The sequence below is a fragment of the Terrapene carolina genome, unplaced genomic scaffold, assembly GCF_002925995.2.
Source record: "Terrapene carolina triunguis isolate 2854851 unplaced genomic scaffold, T_m_triunguis-2.0 Scaffold125, whole genome shotgun sequence".
Taxonomy (NCBI): domain Eukaryota; kingdom Metazoa; phylum Chordata; order Testudines; family Emydidae; genus Terrapene; species Terrapene triunguis.
In genome coordinates this window covers 396,909-424,417 of record NW_020664476.1, presented here as the reverse complement: position 1 = coordinate 424,417, position 27,509 = coordinate 396,909, and the positions used below count along the sequence as shown (strand labels likewise).

General features: G+C 41.9%; 1 protein-coding gene across 1 annotated transcript in view; it reads right to left on the bottom strand.

The window, feature by feature from the left end:
* LOC112126063 (follicle-stimulating hormone receptor) overlaps nucleotides 1-25,506 on the bottom strand; it is a 157,269-nt gene extending 131,763 nt beyond the window's left edge. Inside the window, exon 1 of the mRNA XM_024224453.2 lies at nucleotides 25,322-25,506. Within this exon, the coding sequence (XP_024080221.2) occupies nucleotides 25,322-25,506 (185 nt within the window). The remainder of the gene's footprint in view (nucleotides 1-25,321) is intronic.
* Nucleotides 25,507-27,509: the final 2,003 nt, after the last annotated feature.

Sequence of the window (27,509 nt, the reverse complement as noted above, 5' to 3'; positions counted from 1 at the left end):
GGGGGCTGCCCGAAGCCGGTAGCACTGGCTCGGGCAGCTTGGCTCTTAAACAGAGCCGAAGTCTGAATCAGGGGAGGAGCAGAGCAGCTGGAGCCCGGGAGGGAAAGTGCCCGGCCGGGGGCGCAGGGTCCGGAGGCATAGGGGCTGCCCAAAGCCCGAGCGCTACCGGCTTCACGGGTTTGCCGGGCAGCCTCCAGACCCTGCGCCCCCGGCTGGGCTCTTCCCCTCCCGGGCTCCAGCTGTGCTGGGGAAGCGCCGGCCGGGGGCGCAGGGTCTGGCGGCTGCCCGGCAAACCATGAAGCCAGTAGCACTTGGGCAGCCCTTTTCGCGTGGCTGGGAGGGAGGAGGGGGAGTTAGGGCAGGGACTTTGGGGGAATGGGCTGAGTAGGGGCGGGGGTGGGAAAGGGGCGGGGCCAGGCCCCCGTGGAGTGTCCTCTTTTTTTATTTTTTAAATATGGTAACCCTAACACACACACACACACACACACTTTTCCCATTAAAAAAAAAAAAAAAAAGCAGATTCCTGCCTTTCCGTGGGGGCTGCCAAGCCAGCCGCTGCTAAATATACCGCAAGCGCCCTCCCTGCTGAGACAAACCGGCAGGAAAGACAAGGCCCTTTGTAAGGGCTGCAGGGCCGAGCTGGGATCAAGGGCATCTCCTCCAGGGGGTGAGTGGCGGGGGGTTATGGTGGCAGGGTCGGATCCTCAAGCTCGGTGCACGGGGGTGCTGAGCTCTTCTGAAATACAGGCTCTGTGGGTGGATCCAGGGCGCCTGGGCTCCCCTGCCTCTGCCCCAGACTCACCACGGGGCAAGTGGGTCAGCAGCTTGTGCCCGTCACTCATTCACGTGTGGAAGGTGCTTGGTGAGCCTCCTCCGGAAGGTGCCAGGGAAGCCAACGGGGCAGTTACTCAGCGTGGGGAACCTGCCCCAGCACACTGGGCCATCGGCCCAGCTGCCAAGCCCCACTCCAGGTCTTCAGCGGCACTTCGGCGGGGGGTCAGTCGGAGTCCCCCTCCCCCCCTTTTCCTTTTTCCTTCGTGGCAGGTGGCGCCTTTTTTTAGATGTTCACTCCCCCTGCTGCTAAAACCTGGCTTTGCCACTGTTCACACCCCAGCTTGCTGTTCATGTAGAGAAGTCCTGACTTAAAGGCCGTTTATTTCTCTCCTCCTACCAGTCTAGCTGAAGAAATTTGTTCTTGGTTTAACATTTTACTCTTTTTGAACCACCCTGAGGAAAAGCCATAGTTTAGACTCTGTACTTTGGAGCAGGATCTGGGACTCTGTGCAGAAGGCTGAATGCCTTAAAGTGGTGGAAATGCAACATTCCCGCCCCTCCCACCCTTCCCTTTGTTTTTGCCTTTTTGCTGGTAAGTGAGGTTATGGCTTCCTTATAACAGTTCTAAATTTTACTCCAATTTCAGCAGAGCTTCTCATTTGCACCAAAAGGCTCCATTAGCAATTGTGAGTGAATTTAGTTGCCATGAAAGTGAACCACTAACAAGCACTGGCTTAAAGCAAGCAGAGCATGCCCAGAAAGTGCTATGGGGTGCCCTATAAACTTCTGCCGATGGAACTCAATCCTGATCTCCAGCACCCATTCCAGGCTTGTGGCCTAGTTCCCAAAGTGCAGGGCAACACTCCAAGCATTTAAAGTCATTGAGCATGCCTACCAAAAAAAGTAAGGTTTAGGAAAATCTGGATCTATAAGCAAAGATCTGGATGCATATTACAGCACTGGTCTAACTAAAACAATATAGTGTGCACTAGTAAATTACTGTGTATTTGTATATCCCTGTGATGCCTTTTTTTTTTTTTTTGCACAAGGAGTGCCCTGTACTGGGTCTGGTTTTGGGCAGGATCCCACTGTAAACAAGCTGAAATGCTTCAGCTTCAATTCATACCCTAGATACATTTTTGCTTAAATACACAATTCACAATAGTTGCTATCATCAACATATATTTAAATATGATCAAGGGCTATATCTGTGCTACCCAGGTATGACAGAAGCAAAGAAGTGCTAACAGCCTAAATCCTCATTGGGATCCTTATTGGCATAGCTCAAATATTCTGAAATATTTATGATATCTTTCCTTGCCTGTAACATATTAACTAGTACTAATTTTAAAATACAAAGTATAATATTTGAGTGCTTACTAGTTTAAGAAGAGTTTTATCAAGCTTGTGTTTAGTAAATGAAGAAATCTAGCCTTATTTTCTGTACAATCAGCATGTGATTGTGCCCCTTTTTAGGGGAAATCAGAGTCTGAAGTCTTTTAAGGAGAAAGTCATAGAGCAACTTGTCTGCAGTATATCACAAGAAGCAGATGGCATTAATCCAAGAATTCTTCTTATGGAAAAAAGATGCGACATTGTGGGAGACACGAGTCAAGAGATGAAATAGAGGCAGACCCAACCCTGATATCCTCTCTCAAGCAGAAAACTCCCAATAACTTTTAACTGGCCAATGTATTTGGGATTGGTCCAATAGGATGAAGATTAGAAAGACACTAATGCAGTACCTACTATATATTCATGAATGAATGGAGATATCAGGAAGCAAGACATCAAACCTCACCTCAGTTACAAGAAAATGGCCTAATAATTTAAATCAAGGGTACAATGCTTAGTTAATAGAATTGTATAGGGTTAGAGTATTATTATGTACTATTTTTATTTCAGTAACACCTAGATATACTAATCATGATCAATTCTCCATTGTACTATGTGTTCTACATAATAAGAGCCAGTCGGAATTCTGCCCATAGTTATACATCTATGGATTCCATTGAAATCAATGTGGCATGTAAATACCTTACAGTGTCAGATACAAAAGTGCCTTGCAAATGCCTGTACTCACTTTCTGGTGACATTGTAAATACAGGATGGTCCCTCTTCTTAAATGTAAAAAACTTGTTTGTCTTAGCGATTGGCTGAACAAGAAGTAGGACTGAGTGGACTTGTAAAACTTCAGAGCCTATATTGTTTTGTTTTTGAGTGCAGCTATGTAACAACAACAAAAATCTACATTTGTAAGTTGCACTTTCACGACAAAGAGATTGCACTATGGTACTTGTATGAGGTGAATTAAAAAATACTATTTCTTTTGTTTACCATTTTTACAGTGCAAATATTTGTAATAAAAAATAATATACACTGATTTCAATTACGACACAGAATACAATATATATGAAAATGTAGAAAAACATCCAAAATATTTAATAAATTTCAATTGTTTAGCAGTGCGATAAAACTGCGATTAACCGAGATTAAGTTTTCTTAATTGCAAGTAGAGTTAATCGCATGAGTTAAATGCGATTAATCAACAGCCCTAATTTATTTATTTTTACTTCAAGAGCCTCATCTGTTTATCAGTTTTGAAAAATGTTTATTTTTAGATCAGTAATCTCCAGCCCTTGCTGGCGGTAGTGGAATTCCTCTGCTGAGAAACTTCATCCCAAGAAAGCATCTTCAGTATATGCACAAGTCCCATAGTTCAAATAAGGACTAATTTTAATAGGATTTAGGCACATGTTTAGGTGCTTTCCTGAGTAGGGACACTACCCCAATAGAGGGTAGAGAAAATCAACAATGGTCCACATTCTGCTCAGGGACTTCAGTGCAAATGTGCATTAACTTCACTGACTTGAATGTAGTTATGCCCTCATCGTTAAGAGTAGGACTTGGCCCAGTGTCAGCAGTTAAAGATATGTGGAGGTGGGAGGGAATCCAGAAGTCCAGCAATGGGATGTGCAAGAAGAGAAAGGTGTAGGAATCAGGCTAGTGCCACAGGGCACAGTTGTCAATCTGGGGTTACTGTAATGAGCTCACTGGAAGAATCAGCAGAAGGGGTCCAGACTCTTTCAGATCCAGTGGAGGTGCAAGATTCAAGATTTTTCTCTAAGAGACAAACAACAAAAATCAATTTGACAACAAAGTGAAATAAAATCAGAAGAAAATGGATTAGCTTCAGATCAGTTGCCTAGAGCTACTAGGTCTGGAAGAAAAAAAAATAGAGTAGTATATAGAATGTGGTTTATCAAATTTATCTCAATAAATAGAATCAATAATCTCAAATTATGGAGAAGAGCTGAATCACAGATACCAAATTGATCAAGGCCTTAGCTTTGATGTCAAGGAGTATAAGCCTATCATTTTGAGAATGAGGTGCCATGAAGGTCCCCTTGCAGCTTGTGGGTACTTCAAGAGGGATGCTGTATGTGGACTTGGGTAAAGAACTGATGGGACTATGTGCTGAACAGGAGTGCATGCATGAGGATTGAATAAACACAAAGCACAGGGATTAAATCCCTAAAGAAGTTTTTTTCCCCCCGTTATAGAATAATCAACATTCAATCCTTTGCCCTGAAGGTAAATTTAGAATCATTACTAAGTGTAAAGGGAAAAAACCAGAACAAAACCATGTAAACACTAAAATATGTCCCGGATTACATATGTGAGTAGATGCTCAGAAGTGCTGATTCTTGCTCACATACTTAGACTAAAAAAATTAAGCACATACCAGTTTGGAAAAGAACACTGAAGGAGGCAGTTCTAGAGGAGAGGTGAGCAGGGATTATCCTTTGAAACTAGTGAAAGAACATAGTGTGTATATACATGATCAATTCTCTGTAAGGAGCAGGGCTTGCAGACATCAGTCTTTCCTGTTTTCATGTGCAGAGATTTCAAACTAGGGACGGGTCACTAGGGTTGCCAACTTTCTATTGGCACAAAACCGAACAACCTAGTCCTGCCCCTTCACCGAGGCCCCACCCCTTCCCCAAGGCCCAACCCCCACTCACTACATTCCCCTTCCCTCGGTGGCTTGCTCTCCTCACCCTCACTCACTTTCCCTGGGCTGGGGTAGGGGGTTGGGGTGTGGGTGGAGGTGAGGGCTCTAAATGGGGGTGCAGATTCTGGGGTGGGGCCAGAAATGAAGGGTTCAGGGTGTGGGAGCGGGCTCCAGGCTGGGGCAGGGAGTTGGGGTGCGGGAGGGGGTGAGAGCTCCGGCTGGGGGTGTGGGCTCTGGGGTGGGGCCAGGGATGAGGGGTTTGGGGTGCAGGAGAGGGCTCCAGGCTGGGGTGTGGGACTGAGGGATTCGGAATGTGGGAGGGGGCTGCAGGTTGAGGCAGGGGGTTGGGGTGCAGGAGGGGGTGAGGGCTCTGGGGTGCAGGAGGGGGCTCTGGGTTTGGGGGGGCTCCGAGCTGGGGTGCAGGAGGAGGTACAGACTCTGGGGTGGGGCTAGGGATGAGGGGTTTGGGGTGCGGGCTTGCCTCGGGCAGCTCCTGGTCAGCAGCGCAGCAGGGCTAAGGCAGGCTGCCTGCCTGTCCTGGGGCACCGCGCTGCATCCTGGAAGTGGCCAGCAGGTTCGGCTCCTATGCAGGGGGTGGGGGGCAGGAGGCTTCGCGCACGCTGCTCTCGCCACCCCAGCTCCCAGCCAATGGGAGTCCAGAGCTGGTGCTTGGGGCAGGGGCAGCACGTGTACCCCCGTAGCCCCCTGCCTAGGAACCAGACCTGTGGTCGCTTCCAGGGCACAGCGTGATGCCCCAGGACAGGTAGTGACTAGCCTGCTTTAGCGCCGCAGCACCGCCAACCAGACCTTTAACGGCCTGGTCAGCGGTGCTGAACAGAGACACCAGGGTCCTTTTTCGAAAACCAGACACCTGGTCACCCTAGATGGGTCCCAGGTAAATTTGTAGAGCTAGCTGAAGTGCTTTTGCACATAAAGTTTCGTTTGTTGGGGGAGAGGGGAGACCTTTTTTCAAAAGTGACATTTTGACAAAGAAAAAGAAAAAACATACTGAAATTTTCCCAGTTTTTGACCTGCTGTAAAAAAAAAAAAAAAAAAAAATCTGTATCCAGATTACGCACATTTTGAAACTAGAGTGTGTCTAGATCTGGAGGTTTAGTTTGGTCCACTGTAGGAAAACTCTGAAATCTGGATCCTTTTTTAATCTCTACTGGGGTTTTGGTTCAGGCCCCTCATTTATTACAAACACACTGATCATTTGCTTTGGAACATGTGCACAGTACAGGACATTAATTTTATTATGAAAATACTATATGAAACAACAACCAAATATTTTTAAAAAATTAAAAATATTTATAGCTGCCTCCCCAAACAAAATGTAAACTGCCAGCCCTGAATACACTTCAACAATCAAATATAGTATAAATGCAGAGATTTTTGGCAGGCTACATGCCATCCCAGAGGTGGGAGAACTGTGCAAGACATGGATCACCAGTATTAGCTTCTATTCAGTCTCTGGTTAAATGGCTGGCATGAATTATGTGGATTTTGTGCCCATAAATAGTACATAAGATACCCTGTCATTGTTGTGGCTGAACTATAGTTAAACAGTGAAGGGTGAATAATACTCTTATAATAACAGAACAAACACGTGACAGATGTTAGTTACATTGTTTAATGCATGTAGCCCTAAGGATTAATCTTTCTTATAAAATAAGTATTTGATGTGTTAGATTTATAGATTTTATATTAAAAGTAAGTTTAGCTGTAATGCAAGAGACCTACCTACAGGTTAAACTCTGTATGTTAAAGCTAATGCGTAGTTAACACCTTTTTGAGACCCTTCCCAGGAAAAAGTAAAATTAGGCAAAACACCCACGCAGATGTCTAAAGACTTTTACCTAAACCAATAGTAAAATGGGGTGGAAAATGAGGGGTTTTGCCCACATTCTAACATATTTACCACAAGTGCGTACATACCTGTCATGCATACTAGCCTATGGGTAAGTGTAACCTAACATTTCCGTGGGGGAAGAATGAAATATGGGCATAAGAGGGAGGATTTCCGATTAAATACCTTATAAAAAGGCAAGCAGCTTGCCATTAAACAGGCAATCTACCCATCTACCTACTCCTGTCTACTCTTCATTGCCTCCACCTTTCAACTACGTATCGATACTACTCATCTTCCACAGGACTATTAACTATTGATTGGTCGTTTTTCTTTCTTTTCAAGACTGTAAATTAAAAAGGGATTTAATCTCATTTACATTTTATTTAGATAAGGCATATAGAGTTAATTTAGAAAGCAAGTAACTTTGCAGTAGCATCCTTTACTAGAAGTGTGAAAAATGCCCAAGGTATTGCCAGCACCAGATTATTATCAAGAACAGGGTGTGAGTATTAATCCATTTTGCAGTGTATAGCCTTATATTCTCTTAAAGAACTGTGATACAAGTGTAACTCTGTAACTCTAACTGTTTTACCATTTACTTGCTATCTTCATTGATTTTAATAAAAAAGTCTTTATGACTACATCTGTTTCTGTGTAAACTTCCTGTCACAACCCCGAATTTCCTTTTATAAACTCTGTGAAGCCTGATTCAGGACGAACTCTATCTTCTGATTAAACAAATTGGCGAGCCAAATACCCATACTAATTAATATTCACAATAATTATTAAAACTATTAAAATTAATTTTACTTTTCTTTAATTAATTAATTTTATTAAGTGGATAAATTAAATCAACTCTACTAACCTACCCCAAATCAGGCTACATGCACTACTAGAAGGTGCTCAGATACTATGATGATGAACACTGTATAGGAACCTATATACAACTGTAGAATGGCCTTCATTCTTCCCAATAGCTATCCAGAAGCCTTTCACATAACTGACTTCTAACTTATATATCTTCAGGGACATAATATTGAACATTTGACAGAAAATTAAGTTTAAATCCATAAGTGGTTTCTATTGTGATCCAATCTGAGGCAGATTTCATAAAGTTTTATGGCAAGCAATGGCCTTGCCGGCAGATATACAACTCACTCAACTCCAGCAGAAACAAGAGGTTGACTATACTCTGGCTAAAACTTCAGCAAAATACCAATTATAATTCAAGTGCAGTGTAAATTATTTCATATTCAGACAGGAAGAAAGATTTTCCCAGCAGTGTCACTTACACTGTAATGATTATTGGATGGAAAAAAACGAATTAGATGGGCTGGAGATCAGTGGCTTATCTGGGCTGCTCAGCTGGAAGGCAGTTAGTAAAACATAATATTCCGTATTGAGTATTATGCTATTTGGAACTTCCCCTTTCCTCCCCAATATTTCTTATTAGAATTTCAAAACACAAAAAACCCACATACGTTACCAGCAGGAATAGAAATGTAGGGCTGTAAATCTTGCCATTCTAAGGAAGGTTGTTTAATTAAAAAAAGCAATAACTTGCTGAGACAGAGAATAATTAAAGGGGTCTAATTTGTATAAGAATTTAGCTTCATCTAATGTTTTCTTCAGCCTATAGACACAACCATTGATAACTCATGTGAGAACAATGCTGGCACAACTCAGCCTCTTGTGTTAGCCTAGATGTCAGTGCTGGTTACCAAACATTAAGATAATACAGTAAAAGTTATAGCCCTCTATTAGGGCCTGATCCAAATAGAATCAATAGGAGACCTTGCCTTGAATGCAATAAGTTTTGGATAAACGCTATGCACTGTATGCGAGTTTGAATAATATACATTATTATTCAATTATTATTATTATAGCCATTTAATGACATAAAAACAAACCTTTTTACCTAAACATCCTGAGCTGGAATATTTTAACTTGTAATATCACTTTATATCAACAGTTTATACCAAAATCTGTTGACCTTACATTCTTATTGGACTGTATCCACAATCAGCAAATGAACTGTACATTAGGTACTGTACATGTTATCTAACTGATAGTCTTTGGTGCAAAAGGCTCATACTCAACTGGGCCTTGTTTTGCATTGGGAATTCTGTTTTTTCATTAATACCTGCAAAAAAGCAAAGGCTATATCACTACCATTCTTGAAATTTCTTTGTGAAGTTTCATATTATATATATATATAAATAAAACTTCACAAAGAAGTATACACACACACACTTCAAGAAACAAACTTTCTTCAGAGGTGTTATGAAGTTTCATACCATGTCTGAATTTCCACCTCTAGTTAAAATCTCATTATGTAGGGATATATTTTTGCTCTGTTTTGTGAGGTGAATAGTTTGCGCAAGAGTTAAATGATTAGCTGGATTTGCAAAAAGAATGAGAGAGCTGTGGATTTATGTAGTTGATTAGTCACTTGAGAAAACGTACTGTCTAGGTTAGGATCTAAAGTTTTCTGAATACATTTACCATCTCTGGACTGTTGGGGTAGCCTTAGTGCTCAGCAATTCAGTACTTTTATCTAAGTTTCTTTTTTATTTTACAGCTACATGCAATTTGTTGCTGGAAATACCTTAGTCAAATGGTAGTTACAGTAAATATTACTGGAGAAGGTCATTCCGTCTCTGACTATCACAAAAGAAAACAAGCTATACTTTGCTGTACTAAGAAACTGAACATAGCACTGTGAGTCTGTCACTTTTAAAGGATGTTTATTTCCTAGTGTCTTGCTTATCACACTGCAGTATTTAAGAGATTGTTACTACTGCAGCAGTTCAGTAGTCTTATTGTGTGAGTGCCATTGTTATTACAATTCACCAACCCAATATTTAGATCACCTGTTCTGAATTATTTAAGACTAAGAGTACTCAGAGGAAACACTGAAGTAAAGAATGGAAAGAGAATAACTTAATTGTCTAAGTTGGCTTTGTAGGTGTTCTTTTAATCTTTATACCTCTCCATTGCTCTCCTTCATTCAAGGTCAACCCTACAAATACACAGACTATATCTGCCTACGCACTTCTGCTGGCAAAGCTAGCACCTGATGTAATGAGTCTTACTGTTTCAGTATTTGGAACGGGGGTAGGGGGAGAACAGTGCTTATTGGTTGATTTGCCACTTTTTTGATAGCATGTTTCAAGTCACCATCATCTTAATTTAAGACTGAGTTTTTTAATGAGTGACAAAGAAAAACAACATCAAGAATTCTAGGATTAATGTACCAGCTGAATACATCTTGGAAATGTGTGGTATTCGTCTGATTGGTATGAGAGGTGTGCCTATGAATTCAATACAAAGCTACATTATATAAAAAGAGGGACTTGTCGGCTGTCTTGACCTTAACCTTATACTTTGAAAGCGGCTGCAGTGACGCAGTAAAGCCAAAACCCTACTTGGAAGGACCATATTTAAGCCAGCATGGAGTCTGGGTGTTCTGCCTTCATGTGATTCTACAGAGTGCATACGCAAGAATAGCATATACTGTACAGAAAATTAAGGCCTGATCCAAAGCCCACTAAAGTCAACTTTTAAGCAGAAGGGATTGAGAATTTAATCTATTGCTCATAGATGTTTGATACCAGCATGTTGTGGTTTAGGATAGTTTCTAAAATGAGCATGGTGGAGGCACTAATGCTAAAGAGTGAGGCCTGGCAGTAAAAAGAAAAAAAAAAAGACTCCCATCTCTCCAAAGTAAATGTTAACAAGCACTCCATGGACTGTAGAAAATCTTCAAGGAGACTCCCTGGTGGAGCTCTGAAGCACCCCCTGCCTTATTCCCTATTTCTGCTGATAACCACCACTGCGTTCCTTCAACTTGGAGGACATTAAGCAGCTGAATCTATACTAGAACCAAGGCCATTCCTTGGCAGCTTGAAGGGGAAAAAAGATTCAAAACCTTGAACAAAAAATGTGGCCTTCCTGTATCCCAGTGTGTGAAAGCATTTCTCCAAGACTGTGTTCATGTCTCTGCCAGACAAACATAATGGCAAGCATAAAGTGTTGGGATCCCACAATCCTTATACTACAGGGCAGTCCCCTTCCATACTATGCCAGTGGTACGAGTGGAGGCCTTTAAAACTATTGATTGATAGGCATTTCAATGAGACTGAGTGTTGAGGTTGCACTCTATTTCTGTAAAGCACCCAAACCAAGTCTCTGGATCCAAAGACCCTCTATCTCTGCAGGTGAGGTGATCAAAAACTCAATCTAAATTTTGCAGATTGGTCCCATATATGTTCTTTGCACACATGCACATGTAAAACAGCAGTAGCTGGTGTAAGAGTGACATTAGCCAGAGAAAAATTAGACTTACTATGTTATATAAATATACTGTAGATATCTATTTCCACATACAGTTCATCTATTTATGAAGGGATATAGCAGAGGAGAGAGAGGCACAGAAAGAGAAAAGCTAAATTTATGCAAAAGTATCTCCTATACAACAGCTAAATCCGTCAACTTAGTAAGCTATCTGCAGTCCTGGTGACCATAACTGATCTATCAGTTATCTGAAATTGAAATGCCTGCAAAAAAATCTCTACCTCAACTGTCTTTAAATTTACTAACTTTAACAGTACTCTGAAATGTTGCTCTTCTAATAAAATGACAGAAGCTGATATAAGAAAAAGTATAGAAATGACGAAGGTGGAAAAGGTGATGATGCAGAATTATGTCAATAAAAATAAATTTTAGGAAAAAAGACCAGAAGAATATATGCATCACTTGGACATTACAAATTTAAGCTATAACTTTGTACTATATTATTTAGGATGCACATGACAGCAGGTATGCATTCCATGCTGCTAAGTATAAAGCTCTTCTATGATGAGAAAAGTTATTATAAAGGCATATGAAGGTACAAGAGGTACTTTTAAAAGCCCTACAAATATATCACAAAAGAAGTGTACACTAGAGATTAGTGCACTGACTGGGTTTTTATTTCACCTCTGCCATTGATCTGTGACTGTGTGCGTACCCTCGTGAAAGTCATTTCTCCTTTGACTATAGGGTGACCAGGTCTCCAGTTTTCAACCGGAACATCCAGTCAAAAAGGGATCCTAGCAGTGCTGACGTGTAGGGGCAGCCAGGGGGCTCCACATGCTCCACATGCTCCCGTCCACAGTTCTCGGCCAATGGGAGCTGCGGGGATGGTGCTTGGGGCAGGGACAGCTTGCCAAGCCCCCTGGCTGCCACTACGCATAGGAGTCAGAGGGGGGGGACATACTGCTGCTTCCAGGAGCCACCTGAGGTAAGCACCTCCAAGAGCCTGCACCCCTCACCCTCTCCCATGCCCCAACCCCCTGCCCCAGCCCTGATCCCCCAATTCCCCCCCCCCCGCTGCCCTCAGTCCCAGCCAGGAGCACCCTTCTGCACCCCAAACCCTCATCTGCAGCCCCACCCCGTAGCCCACAACCCCAGCCAGAGCCCTCTCCTCACTCTCAGACCTTGGGTGACAGGCCAGTCCTCACTTACAGACAGCCCCCCAACCTGAAGCAAATACTCACCAGCAACTACACACCACACCACAGAAACACTAACCCAGGAACCAATCCCTGTAACAAGCCCCGTTGCCTACTCTGTCCCCATATCTACTCTAGTGACACCATTAGAGGACCCAACCACATGAGCCACACCATCAGGGGCTCATTCACCTGCACATCTACTAATGTGATATATGCCATCATGTGCCAGCAATGCCCCCCTGCCATGTACATTGGTCAAACCAGACAGTCTCTACGAAAAAGAATAAATGGACACAAATCAGACATCAGGAATGGCAACATACAAAAGCCAGTAGGAGAACACTTCAATCTTCCTGGACATTCAAAAACAGTTTAAGAGTAGCTATCCTTCAACAAAAAGAACTTCAAAAACAGACTTCATAGATGAATTGTAGCTCTGCAGTTTATTTGCAAATTTAACACCATTAATTTGGGCTTGAATAGGGACAGGGAGTGGCTGGCTCACTACAAAAGCAATTTTCCCTCTCTTGGATTGACACCTCCTCACGAGTTATTGGGAGTGGACCACATCCACCCTGATTGAATTGGCCTTGTTAACACTGGTTCTCCACTTGTAAGGTAACTCCCTTCTCTTCATGTGTCAGTATATTGATGCCTACATCTGTAATTTTCACTCCATGCATCTGAAGAAGTGGGGGTTTTTTTGTTTGTTTTTTTTTCTTTACACACACGAAAGCTTATGCCCAGATAAATCTGTTAGTCTTTAAGGTGCCACCGGACTCTTTGTTGTTTTTGTGGATACAGACTAACACGGCTACCCCTCTGAGTGTATTTTCTGAAACCCTGAAAGCAATAATGCACGTATCTGTCATATGATGAAATGGGGGGCAAGGAATCAGAGATGAATCCAAAGTTTGATGTTAAAATCCAGATCCTAATTCTGCCAAACTATGTGGTGTGGGGGAGAGGGAGAGTAAAAGGGTGAGAGGACCAGGCCCATTTCCAGAGAAATATCAAGAGTTGTTACAGAGGGCAAGTATGACATGGACTTCAAAGAGGTATATAAAGAAAACCGGTCACATTCTTAACCTGCCAGCTTGACAGTCTTCCTCTAAATTAATTTTTAAAAAGGTATTTTTAACTATTTTCCTTCCTCCACCCATTTTCTCAAGAGAATATTTCAGTTACAAAAAAGACAGAACCTGCCTCCTCTCCATGCACCCTCCCCTGGTAACTTTATCAAATATGAAAACAAAAAAAGTTCAAATATAATTGTTCTTCTATCTCCCTTGCCTACCTCCTAGGACACCAGCTTAAAAAAAAAAAAAACACCCTCTCCCCACCCTCCCCCGCCCAAAGAAACCAAATGAGGAAAAAGCAAAGCATTTGCCTCGTCCCCATCTTGCAGGATTCTCACTTTCATGCTATGTTTGGAATGTGCATATAGTACATCAGAAGCCCTTTTATCTAGCTCTGAACAAAACTGTGTCCTCCTCTTTCTCCCCCATTCCTCTCAATAACATTTTCATTCCTTAACAACACTGTTGTTCTCAAACCCAAAGTTTCCTTCGCTTCATTTAAAAACATTTCAAAGAATTACAGTAAATAGTGTTCCCTCCCCCACCCCTGCCTCCCTCCTCCTCCTCCAGAGAATTTGAGCAGAGAGTTCTGTTTCCAGAAACATTTTGTGATGTTTCTTTCTGAGTTTAATAACTGATCGTTCCATCTGTCTGGAGTGTTTGTTTTTGGGGAAATTAGATGAGATACATAGCATTCGTCCCGTTAGAAAATAGTATGCTTTCTAAGCCTGAACTTGAGAAACATTTTTGTTATTGGGCCAGGGATTCTTAAGGCATTTTTGATATTCCCAATTATTTTCTGGAATTGGATGATTCTTCTAACACTTCTGTCAGCATTTGTACAGAACAGGTTGTGATGCTTTTTGGCCACATACATAAATGGAGAGTTCTTTGTTTTCTGCTCTTGATTCCACAAGCAATGGACCTGAATTCTACTGGACACTGGGAAGACAAATATTGGAAGAGATTGAAAGGAAAAAGAGATCAAGTAAATCTTGAACTCCATGCTCCTGCAACTCTTACTCATGCATGGATTTCAGTGAAGCAATGAATACAAGAACAAAGGCCAAGGTGTTGCTATGCTCCGTATTACAACGCCTATCTGATTTAGGATTATCAATGGGATTTATGCTCCCAAGGGCCTAAATCCCTTTTGAACATGAGATTGAGGCCTCTAAATCAGTTAGGGTTGCAATGCTGAGTTGCAATGGCTAGATATTTTTAAAAAATCTGGCCCTTAGCAAGGATTGGATTCATATTTATATGCTTGAGTAAAGATGGCTCAGTAGGACTCCTTATTAAAGCTAACGTGATTGCAAAGCAATTAGGAAGAATAATTTTCTATATTCTCAGAACTTGTGTGAAATCCAGGCTTGAATCTGACCTATGAATTGATATTTTAATGACCTAAATTTTACTGCTACAGAGAGCAGTCTAATCAAACAAGAGGAAAAGAGTAAAATAATTTACATGTTTTGTCTGGAAAGGTCAAGTTCTGAAAAAGAATGTGACCATTTCTACTATGGTGTTTACCCATCAAAGGCAAAACCAATATACACCATTATGAAAAATAGCACATACCTTTTATAAGATATTTTTTGGCACAAAGATTAATCATTACCAATAGCTGCTGTTAAGAGTTAGCGGTCTCCAACAATGAACAGCTGACAGGGGGCCTGATCCTCAGCTGGTGAAAATGTCAATTTAAGTTAACTGTGGACATGTCCCAAATACTTTTTAGACTTTCAAAGCTGTTACACAGTTCACTATTTAGTGTTTCTACTTTAGCTAGTTTTCCTAGAAACTGTTTGTTTTTTCCTTTTCTTAGAAATAAGAAAATAGATGAAAGATGGTAAATATTTAATTTGCTGATACTTTTCCAATGCACTTCTAATGGCCCCTACAACATGTCAAAATAATTTGAACCCCTCAGCATCGCAACTTAAACTAAAGGAATAACCCCATAGTTTGCTGCAGTAGTAGGTGGTTATCCTGCGTGGATTAGCCACAACTATGACACTTACTTTTCAAGAGCGTTTAACAATCTCCTTGAAGTGTTTCAGTGGACACCTTTAAAAATTTTTACCCTGTCTGAGGGATTCCCTTGTATGTAGTTTCAGAAATATTGCTGGAAATAGAAAAATATTTCAAAACACTAAGGTCAAACTTTAAAGAACACAAAAGGGCCAGTGTTGCAAGGCCTAAAGTCCAGATACATACCTTTTGAGTAGGTGCCTAACTCTGACTAAAATCAATGGGATGACTAAATCCCATGTTAAAAAGGGAATTAGGCACCTAAGTCTCATTGAAGAAGTGAATGGACTTAGGCTTCTATGTACCCAAGTCGTTTTTGAAAATGGGACTTATATTTTAAAAGTTATTTAGGGGTGGATATACGGTTGCCAACTTTCTAATCGCACAAAACCGAACACCCCCACCCTGCCTCCTGCCCTGCCCCTTCCCTGAGGCCCTACCACTGCCCCACCCCCTGCTTGCTCCATCCCCCCTCCCTCTGTCGCTCAGTGTCCCCCACCCTCACTCACTTTCACCAGGCTGGGACAGGGGGTTAGGGTGCGGGGGAGGGGGGGCCTGAGGGCTCTGGCTGGGGATGCAGGCTCTGGGGTGGGGCCAGGGATGAGGGTTTTAGGGTGCGGGAGAGGGCTCCAGGCTGGGGCAGGGGGTTGGGATGCAGGGGTATATGCACTCTGGGCTGGTGGTATGGGCTCTGGATGGGGCCAGAAATGGGGTTCAGGGTGTGGGAGATGGCTCTGGGTTGGGGTAGGTGGTTGGGGTGCAGGAGGGGATGCGGGGTCTCAGCGGCACTTATAGCAGCTCCCAGGAAGCGGCTGCCAGGTCCCTGCGGCCCCTAGGCTCCTCCCTGGCTGCCCATGTGCTTAGGGGCTACAGGGACCTGGTTGCCGCTTCTGGGAGCCACACTGAGCCAGGGCAGGTAGGAAGCATGCCTTAACCCCAGGCCCCCGCTGTGCCACCGACCGGACTTTTAATAGCCTGGTCAGCAGTGCCAACCGGAGCTGCCAGGGTCCCTTTCTGACCGGGCATTCTGGTCAAAAACTGGACACCTGGAAACCCTAGGTGGTCCTAAATATTCATACAGGTGCCTAGTGGGATTTTCCAAACCATGTAGGCCCAAATCCTTAAAGGTATGTAGGTTCCTATCAACCTTTTTAGGCTCTAAGTGCATCATTTAGGCACCACTGACATTTTCAAAACTGCTTCTCAGCTGCCTGCTCACCCTGCAGGTGCCTAAGTCCCCAAGGCACCTAGGTTTCTGATTGTCTACATTTGCAAGCCTTGACACCTTCCACCCCAGCTAATGAGCAGCTCTGATCCCTAGCTCAAGCCAAAGCCCCGGAACTCCCAAAGCGAGATATTCAAACTAGGCAGGGAGCACCTATCTCACCAGCCAGGCCCCGCTCATATAGGCATGTTCTGAGCATGCCTAAGACCTGATCCTGCCACCCCCCTCCCCCATCAGGAGGGCCCAGTGTAGGCCACCAATAGGTTGGGGAGCAGCACAACACCTGCACAAAAGACAGATGGAGCACAGGGAAACATATGACTAGCATAAAAGGTATCAGGCATGAGCAGAAGACAGACAGAAGGTTTTGGCTGCTAGGGAAAGGGCTACCTAAGTGGCTGATCTGGGTTAGGTGCCTAACTCCAGGAGAGGGTTCACAGCGGAGGATCCTGAGCAGAGGGAGGTGCCTCTCTCTAGTCTATCACCCAGGTGCACCAGGTCAGCTAGTTAAGTACTTAAGACCCAGGATATGGGAGACTCAGGTTCAAATCCCCACCACTCTGTCCAAGGGGAGCAGGAACTTGGGAGGAGGGAGACCTTGGGTTAAGTTCTTGCTTCTCTTGGACAGACTATGGATTTGAATCGGTCTCCCACATCCTGTGAGATTGCTCTAGGACTATTGGCTATAAAGGACCACCACCTGTAGGTAAGGCAGCCTCAAAACATACCTACTGGATCAAGCCCCAGAGGCTTGATAGGCAGAGGAATGCGTAATTTGTGAATCTGCTGGGGCTTAGGTGTGAGCTAGGCATCAGGTGGCAGCATGCATGCCCCTGATGGACACTTGGGTGCCTAAGAAATATAGGTGCCTACCGGGTTAGGCAGCACCTAAGCAAGGTTTGCGAGGATTTAAATGTCAGATTTTGGAGCCTAAAATAGCATTTAGGCATCTGAATCTCTTTGTGAATCTAGCCTGCAATGCTGAGTGGCAAATGCCTGAGTAACTTTGAGGATCTGGGACCTAAATCCCATTGATAGCAATGGAAGTTAGGCATTGAGATGCTTTTAAAAATCTCACTAGTGCCTATCTGCATTTTTAGGTGCCTAAATATTTTTTAAAATCTGGCCCTTGGATCTTACAGTGCTGACAATGAAGCCCTGAGTCCTATTGTCCACACCTGAAAGTTAGTCTGGTTTAGTAGTGTGTGAATTTAAAGTGAAATAGCTATGCCAGAGAAGACTCCATGTATGGACACTTATCCCACATTAAGAGTGCCTTTTTCTGGTTTTGCTTAGTCCACTTCCAAAAGAGATCAAGCTAATTCAGAACAAGGCACTCTTATTCCAGACAAGTGTCCACACATGAAGTTATTCCAGAATAGCTGTTCCCAAATAACTCTACGGGCTTGTCTACACTTACCAGGGGATCGATGCATGGTGAGCGATGCATCGGTAGTCAAAGACCTGCTAAATTGACTGCAGATTGATCTCCCATGGACTCCTGTACTCCACAGGAATGAGAAGAGTAAGGGGAGTCAACAGGAGAGCATCTCCCGTTGATATAGCGCAGTGTGGACCCCGCAGTAAGTAGATCTAAGCTATGTCGACTTGAGTAACGCTATTCACGTAACTCAAATTAGATCAATTTGCCCCTGTAGTGTAGACAAGGTCTCAATGCAGATAAATCTTCAGACTTCTGAGGCTATGTCTACACTTACAGTGCTGCAGCTACGCAGCTGTAGCACTTCAGTCTAAACACCCACTACAGTAACGGGAGGGGTTCTTCTGTTGACCTATCATTTTCTACATCGGGGGCTTAGGTCAGCGTAGCTACAACTTTTAGGCATATGTATTTCTCACACCTCTGAGAGACAAAGCAGATGTAAGTTGTCAGTGTAGTTGCAGTGCTCAGTCTTTCGACAATGGGACTTAGGGTAACATTGTCAAAAGTACCTAGAACTTTACATGCCCCCATTCTAACTACTAACAATGTTCATATTTTGATATCATCAGAATTTCTTTTGCCAAAGTATCTTGGCTACCTCTGAGGGCATGACAGATGTGATTAATGAAATTTAACATTAAACAAGAACAGTCAATAAACACTAAGACATGCTGTTTTCATTTCCACAAGATCCTCTATGTTGCTGACTCATTGAGTCAGGAGAAGTTGCAGAAATAATACATATTGTTGAAGAACTTGTGTGGAAAATGAATGCTGAGAGCATGGTTCTTCGCCATCTGGATATGAATTCATTTCTACTCAGACTCCAACCTCCAATTCATCTATCTTCCATCTTGCCCTTGCAAGTCTCTCAGGCTTCCTGGCTCCCTTTCCCCTCACCACAACTTAGTCCATCTACCTTTGACCTCATAGGTCTCTCATCCTGGCTGTGTTTCTGCATTGGACCTTGGTATTGTATGCTCACATCTCATACACTATGTATTCTGGGAAACTCCTCTTGGGTACAACTTCTCGTGCCATGTTTGACTGGAGTAGCACCAGGGTTCAGGGTAGAGATGAAGACATGCCTGACTCATTAAGACAATAAAATGTTGCACCTGCATGGGGCTTTTCACCTTCCAAACAATAACTAGTTAATACAACATTGTGCAGTAGGCAACTTTTTATGACAATCACCATTGTACAACTGAAGAAACTGAAGCAGGGTATGTAGGTGAGTGGCCCAGGGCCACAGATGGAATCAGCATTGGAGCCAAGATTAGATATTCTAGACCATGCTTCTCTTTACGCCCCTAGGAATTCAACGAGTGATGGAACCTGATTGTGGTAGAGTGCTGGGATGAAAGGAATTAGAAGGTGAAAGGGAATTGTAGGGTGAAATCCTGGCTCCATTGAAGTCAATAGCAAAACTCCCATTGACTTCAGTGGGACCAGGGTTTCAGCTATAGAATTTACAAGTTAGATCATCTACTCCATTCCCCTGACAAATCTGAATTGTCTATTTTCTAAGGCTCAGTCCAGTTAATTTCTAGATATTCAAAAGGTAGACAAAGGTCAAAAGCATGGGGGTGGGAGTGACTCCTCCAAGAGCAACGTTGTGTGGAGGAGGGAGATGAAAGGAGCTAAAAGGCTGAGGCAAGGACTCAGGCCACCAGAAAAGAGGAAGTGCAGGGAACTGAGTTTTCTGAATCAGAACCATTATGGGATTTGGTATTTTTCATACACATCCTTGCTGCTGAGAAATCTGAACTTGATTTCCAGACTGGGCTCTGATTGATTTCAGGGATAGTGGGAAATGGAAAAATGCAAATTTACCACTAACATGAAATTAGACACACACACACACACACACACACACACACAAAACCTATTTTCCTATCTTTTGTGTGCAAATTTCTTGCTTCTTTATCTTTTCAGACTCCATCTGATTTTTCGTGTTTAAGTTTTCCACCCCAACTCCCTCTATTTCCCTAGACTTTTGTTTTCTCTATCCTTTGTACTAATTCTATTCTTTTTTTGACCTTCTGAATTTATTTAATTTCTTTCTGTTCTTGTCTTATCCCTTCTCCTATTGGTTACTGAATGTCTCTACTTCTGATGTTTCTGCTCCTGCACATACTTCTCCCTTCTTTGCCTTTTTCCTCTGCCTGGGCCTGTTGGCCTTTCCTTTCATCTTCTTCTTTGTTTTATCTCTTTCATTCTCTCTCCTTCCCATGGTACCTTCTGCTTATATGACTGTATTTCTTGTTTAGTACTCTGTTCAGTTTTCTCCTCTCCTCATCTTTTCCATGAATAGTATCTAGTTCCTCTAGGTCCCTCAGAAGGACTTTGGAAGAGCCCAAGATGACCTATTCCAGGTTTTACACTGAGTCTAGTGCATGCTGGGACAGGCCTCAGAAGACCTGATTCTCCTCTCACAAGCTTTACATCTGTGTAATTTGATTGACTTCACTAGAGATAGTTATAATTTATACCAGTGCAAGACAGAAGAGAATCAAGCTGTTGGGGGCTAGTCACTTCTGTTTTAGGAGCCCTATTGATATTTGCACACAACTACATTTCTCATTATTGAATCTCAGAGCCTGGACTTAAGTATCTCTTAAGTAACTTGGCACAAGACACCTTGTTTTTAATACAACTGACCAGCACTGTTGAAAATATGGGAACAGCTAATTCCTGTGATAATTACCTGATGACAGCATAAGCCTTTATTTTATAAATTTTGCTACACTAAAGATTGAGATAATACTATAGCAAATCCTGATGCAAACAATAGGGTTTATAGCTGTTGTTCAAGTTGTTAGATTTTACATCTAGCTTGTTTGTGCTTGATCCAGAATTTGCTATTTCAAGGTGGCTGACTATTCAATGGTCAGACATCCACCCAAGCTTGACATGATAGTCTAAAAATAAATAGCTTTGAGCAACAGTACAAAGACTCCTGTGCAGAAGGCAAGAAAAATCCAATGTTTGTGGTTTGCAGAGGTTTGAGAGAAAATGGTCAAAATATATTCCTTACCAGTGGTGATTCATCCTAAACAGGGCCGGCTCCAGGCACCAGCTTGTCAAGCAGGTGCTTGGGGCAGCCGCTCCGGAGAGTGGCGGCCCGTCCAGCTATTCGGCGGCAATTTAGCGGACGGTCCCTCACTCCGCCGCAGATCGTGACTTTTTTTTTTTTGGGGCGGCTGCTTGGGGTGGCCAAACCCCTGGAGCCGGCCCTGATCCTAAACCACTTGGTGAAACTGGAATGCTGATTTTCAAAATGTACACAATACATGTGGTGAAATCTTGAGATGGGGTGACCAGAACTGCCCATGATATTAAAGGTGTGTGGCAGATCATGGATCTATATAGTGGAATTATGATATTTTCTGTCTTATTATATCCCTTTCCTAATGGTTCCTAACATTCCGTTAGCTTTTTTGACTGCCACTGCACATTGAACAGATGTTTTCAGGGAACTATCCATAATGACTCCAAGATCTCTTTCTTGAATGGTAACAGCTAATTTAGAGCCCATCATTTTGAATGTATAGTTGAAATTACGTTTTCCAATGTGCATTACTTTGCATTTATCAACATTGAATTTCATGTGTCATTTTGCTGCCCAGTCACCCAGTTTTGTGAGATACCACCTCCCCTCAGATGAAAGGCCCTATAGAAGAACAATGTATTGTTATAAGAGTAACTTCTTTCATGGTATTTCTACTTCCACTCCCAGATGAAAACATGAAGTACAGCGGGTCAGACCTTTTTGTTGTTAAGTGTATTTTGTCAAATCTCAAGAAAGATCTGTTTTAAAAAAAAAAAAAAAAAAAAAAAAAAACACCCTAAAGAGTTTACCCACACCTAATTTAATGTCAACAGGAAGAAGAGAGACAAACGTTAAATATGACTTCAAAAACTTTTAAATCCTAAATAAGCATAATGTCCTATATTTAAGAGGGGTGCTTTTAACTGACACCACTGGTTTTTAGAGATGTCTCCCAACTGGCTAACCAACCCTTTGATACACTAATCCAAAGCTTTCTTTCTATCTGAAGTCTCCACCTTTGATTTCTCGTAGGTTATCACCAGAGACACTCAGCTGGCCACATTCTGGACAGACTTTTCAGCTGGATGAGGCCATAAGAAATGCAAGAACCATCTTTTTGTCCTGAACAGAGCACCTTCTCCCTCAGGCAAGAATAAGAAACCATAATGGAGGTCTCCTTCTTGAAAGCTTGGACCCTGCCAAATTCCATCCAGGCAGGCCTCCTAAGCCAGCAAGAAAACAACTGGAAACAGAACCTTCTCCTTCCAATGATTTGGCCTATGCACACAAGTAGTAGTCATGGAAACAATAACTGCAATGAGGGCCACCACCTGTGACTCGGACCTCTACATCATTTCTGGACGGTAAGAACAAGCAGAACTCCTGTGAACTCTCCTGACAGATCGCCAACACTTCCTTTGATGAGGTGAATCAGTGCCTGCTCTAAAGTGTGCAATAGCCCAAACAATAATGAGGAAGCCATTGTGCAATGCTGGAGAGCCCACAATCAACTCCTAATGTCTGAGCTCCCATTTCTCAGTAAGGTAATCAAGAAATCAAAAAAAGACTTATGTCACTTGTTAGCAGCCAGTGTCTGAGATTTTCCTCTCAGTCAAACTTCAGGTCAGGGCATGATTCCAAAACAACACATGTTGCTCTTGAGTAGATGACCCCTTTCTGCCAGAGTAAAGGGAAACATCCATACTCATCCTGTATTACTTCTCTGGTTTAACTGATACAACAAATCACCTGGTACGTCTGTGCTGATTCTAAGAAACTGCTGGGGTGGAACAGAGACACCCTGAAATGGCTCCCGTCCTTTCTTTTGGACTGACCCCACAGGTTTGCAATGGGCACGTCTTCCTCCATTTCTAAAGCTTTCACATATAGAGGCCCAGGGCTCATCATATTATTCAGCATCTATATGAACCCATTAGGAGAGCTAGTGAAACAACAGGGTGAAATGCCAGAAGTATGCTGAAGACACCCAGATCCTCTGTCTCGTAGACTTTAAGGTCATAAGGGACCATTGTGATCAACTAGTCTGACCTCCTGCACATTACAGGCCACAGAACCTCACCCACTCCTGAAATAGTCCCCTACCTTCTGGCCGAGTTACTCAAATCCTAAAATCATGGTTTAAATACTTCAAGTTACAGAGAAGTCACCATTTACACTAGTTTAAACCTGCAAATGACCTGTGGCCATGCTGCAGAGGAAAGCGAGGAAAAAAAAAAAAAGAACAGTACTGTATTTCTGCTCTCTCTCACACAATCAGCACCTGAGTGAAAAGCAGCTGGCAGAAGCTGAACCCTGGCAAAAAGAAATGATGCCAGCAGAAAGAGGAAAGCATTTGCCTCTTTTATAGCACCCCCATTACTGATTATTCTGATTATTAAAATGGTCCACAGACGGCGGATCCTTTTGGACTCCTAGATACTGTTGAAGAAATGAAAGGTTAGAAAAGAATCTAGCTACGTTGAGAATCTGCAGTGCTAGTTGGAGTGCACAGTTAAATCAGTACCTCTGACCCACAGCAAAGAGTACCTTGAGTAGGAAGGTGCCATTTTTACAGTCCCTTTACTGACACAGCATGGACCTTTAAGGCTTACCCATCACTAGTTCTGACACAGTTCATGGTGAGGGTCTAGTTCCATTTTCATTTACACAGATGTATATTAGGGATGACTATGGGTAAAATCCTGACCTTACTGAAATCAATGAAAGTTTTATCATTGACTACAATGGGGACGAGATTTCATCAAGGGATGTAAAACTGGTGTAAGTGAGAAGACAGTCTGGCCTGTGTTTCTAACTCTCATGGCTATAATTAGATACATAATATTTCAAGAAGAAAGCATTTATTTACTGTTTTTAAACATACAAAGGCTTTCTCCAAATAGCCTGTTTCAGTAATTACACCCCGCAGGGTCAATAGTCATTCTGAGAAGCTGGCTAATTAGCAATCCCCTGATAACTCCTTAAATGGCTGACCACTCCTTACTAAGCCCCCACTTTAACAGGTGCCTACGTTTGGAGTTCCATTTCCTTATAAAAACAAGGATATACTGATTTGTGTAGTCCCTAGATGGCAGATTCTAACTGTGTAATCTAAAGAAACAAATCACAATTAGCCATCTATGCTTGGAGTGTGGTTCACCCAGGATTTAGACCACCCAAATTGTATATGGATTATTTTTCCTCTAGTTGGTTGTATAATGATTTAAATATTCACTGCCTTCCTGTAGTTAATTTAGTCATTTTTTCAAGAGTCTCACTGCAGTCTATTGCTTTTACTTAAGCTGCGTGCCTAACACAAATTTTGACCACCCCTTCTGTTAATTAAAAATAAAATCTTTTGTGCTCAAAAGCTGTGGGATAATTTTAGTATAACAGATGTAAAATGATCAGCTGTGTTATTCTGCCTTGGCCCTTCCATCCAAACTGGCTGCTATAATTACTAATAAAGGATTTACCCAGGTATGCTTATTTTACATTAGGTTGTGGTATTAGTTGATTATGGTGTAGCTGCTTTAAAGCAAAGAAAAGAGAGAACACACTTTGGCTTATTTTAATGGTCAATATTGGCTTTTGTGTGAATTATCTCATTAGCCTTGTCACCAAATTAGAAGATATCTGATGTCTAGTACTGTACATGTCATCCTATGGGAAACAACTAGAAACTCTAAGAACGATAAAGCAATTAGCTGAGACCACACTAAATCTTTGCTTTATTTATCATCATTAATGCAGTCAGTGTTTCCATGAATTATGAGAATCACCTTTTTATTCAGAAATTTTTTTGGGGTGTGGGTGGGTGACTGATAACCCTGTAAAGTGCTACACATGAAAACCACAAATTCCTTTTTGGCAAATCAACACTTCTCTAGAGAGTTACTACTGTACAAACAAAACGTTTCCTAAGTTCCTTATGGCAGGCAAAACATGGTACATATTCCACTCAGTTATGCTAAAGCAGGTTGTAAGGAAAGCTTAGATTCCTAGATACTAGGATAATACAAATAATAAAAAAATAGATTACTTTTGAAGCAATATTTGCAAACTTTGCAATATTAACTGATCTTTTCTCAACTAAGATGTTAAAATAGAGATTAGAGTAACAGAGGCTCTTATTATACAGAGTATTAAGGTTTTGAGGGGGATATGGTGATTTAATGAGTGTGACAGGGTGCTCTGCTTTTAAAACAGCTGGTATAAGTCTCTTACATGAACCCCTGGACTCCTCCGAAACTTAGCATGTTGGCTTGCCAAGCAGCAGTTTATTTTGCAAGATAACAGCAAAGCTGCTGCTTGAAAATTGCAACAGCTCCCTTTCCTTACTTACAGTTCAGTAGAGTTCCTGGGAATGTCCTGAGGAATCTGGATCACTTTGCTCTCCTGACAGATGAATATCCTGTCAGAGCACTGACAGAGATGATGCTGACATCCAAAGCAATCACCCAGGAAAACCACCAAACAGATTAAAAAAAAAGACATGTTTGTCTTTACATATGTGCTCTCCTCCTTCATTTAAAAGGAAGGCTCCACAGCCTTCTACTGCATGACTAGAAATGACTCCTCTAATTGAAGATCCGCCTTAAAAGCTGAAGTGAATCATGTGATTCTTAGGGGATGACTTGTTTGAAAGTTTCATTTCATGGCCTGTGCTCCACAAGCATTTTAGGGAAGGTGTAGAGAGGAGTTGTATGCTAACAGGAACTTGTTAAAACATAAAATAAGTTTTATCACATAAGTGGCGTGGATGAAGCCACAGAACTTTAATTAGATTATTAAAGTGTTTTAAATCTTTTGCATATTTACACTGCAAAAAGTTCTCTTTCTATAGCTGTGTTTTGCATGTACAATATTAAACAATAACTTGTAGGGACCAAGAACTTTTACCTGTTATTGCTGGATCCCTCTCTCCTTACAAATGCCGCTGGCTTTTCTAGTCAAGGACTTTAATTCTTTGCTAGTACTTTGTGACTTCCTGTGGCAAGCGCACAAGAATTCTATGGTGGATTTTACTGAATAGGGTCTTGACTTAAAAAGGATGCAGTCTCCAAAACCAAAGCAAAATACACATTTTTAATTAACATTTCTCACACTCTTAGGGCACAGTTTGAGCACATTTGTTGGCTTGTGTCTTTGGAGAAACCCTGGTGAGAGAGCATGCAGGGGCAGTAAATGGTTCCTGATGAACAAGGAGTTAATTTAATCTCCACTCCCATGTGGAGGAACAGGGAAGGGCTACAAGAACAGCTATCTGGGAGACAGAGGAGGAAATGTCTTCAGGAAGGCAAGACTCTATCTTGTGGAGTTTATCCATTTACTTTACACTCAAGTTAAATTATTTTTCTGTCCTGTTATAAGAATCCTTGAGAAAGAGACCTTGCTAACTACAACTGTTTCCTTTCACTGAGTCATTCTACCAACTTACACCAGCTCATGTCCACAAGAAATAGGAATTTAGACCTCTCCCTCATTTTCTAATTGAAGCTTTGGAACTAAAATTAAAAGGCCACGTCCTATGGTCTCATCCTCAGTCCTCTCTCAAACAAACTGCCATTGATTTCAATGGCAAATTCCATATTACTTCACTGAAGCTGGCTTGAGTAAAGACTTTGAGATTTGGCCAAAAGTCAATAGGACTAACTAAGATTAGTAAGATTTTTCTGTGTTGAATCTCTAGTTCTTGAAGCCTTTTAACTGGAATTGCTGTTGAAAGTACCAGGATATCAGAGGTTTATGTGGGGCAGAAGAACATTTAGCCAAAGAGAAATGTCTTAATCTTTTATGTTGAAACTTATTTATATAAATGATCAATATATTCACTACATTAATATGCAAAATATTTTGTAAAATGCAATAACACTATGTGAACATGTCCATTAATTAGTACCCATCAGAAAGGATAGCAATACAGATCTCAATTTGATTAATTTTGGGTCCATAAACCCAGTTACATCTATTGTTTGGTCATGGTAGAAGCCATATATGAAAGAATTGGTATGCAGGAAATTAAATTTAAACCATCATCATGGGACACACAAGTATTTTCCCAATTATTGAGTTTTAAAGCTACAGCAATCAAAATATAAATAAGCTTTGCTTTACCAGTATTACCAACTCCAACCATTTAAAAATCATGAGTCAAGCTCACAAAATCATCAGCTTTTTTAAAGAGATGGATTCAAGCTTTTCTTTGCAATCATGAAGACTAGCCTTTAAAAAAATAAAAATAAAAATAAAAGCTACAATTTTCATGAAATGGTATGAGTCTAGGGAGCCAGGGCTTTAAGAAAAAACACCATGTGTAGTGAGACTCAATAAAATGATGGGAGCTGGCAACACAGGATTACCCTCTGCATTAGAGCCAGTCACTGATTCACAACTATCACCTAAGAATGAAAGGAGTTTCTTAAGCCTACTAGAGTTGATACAAAATTTTCAACCTTTTCTCTTAACGGACAAACTCTGCTCTCCTATGCAACTTTGAAGTGGGAGTTGCTCCATTGACTTCAGACAAGTTA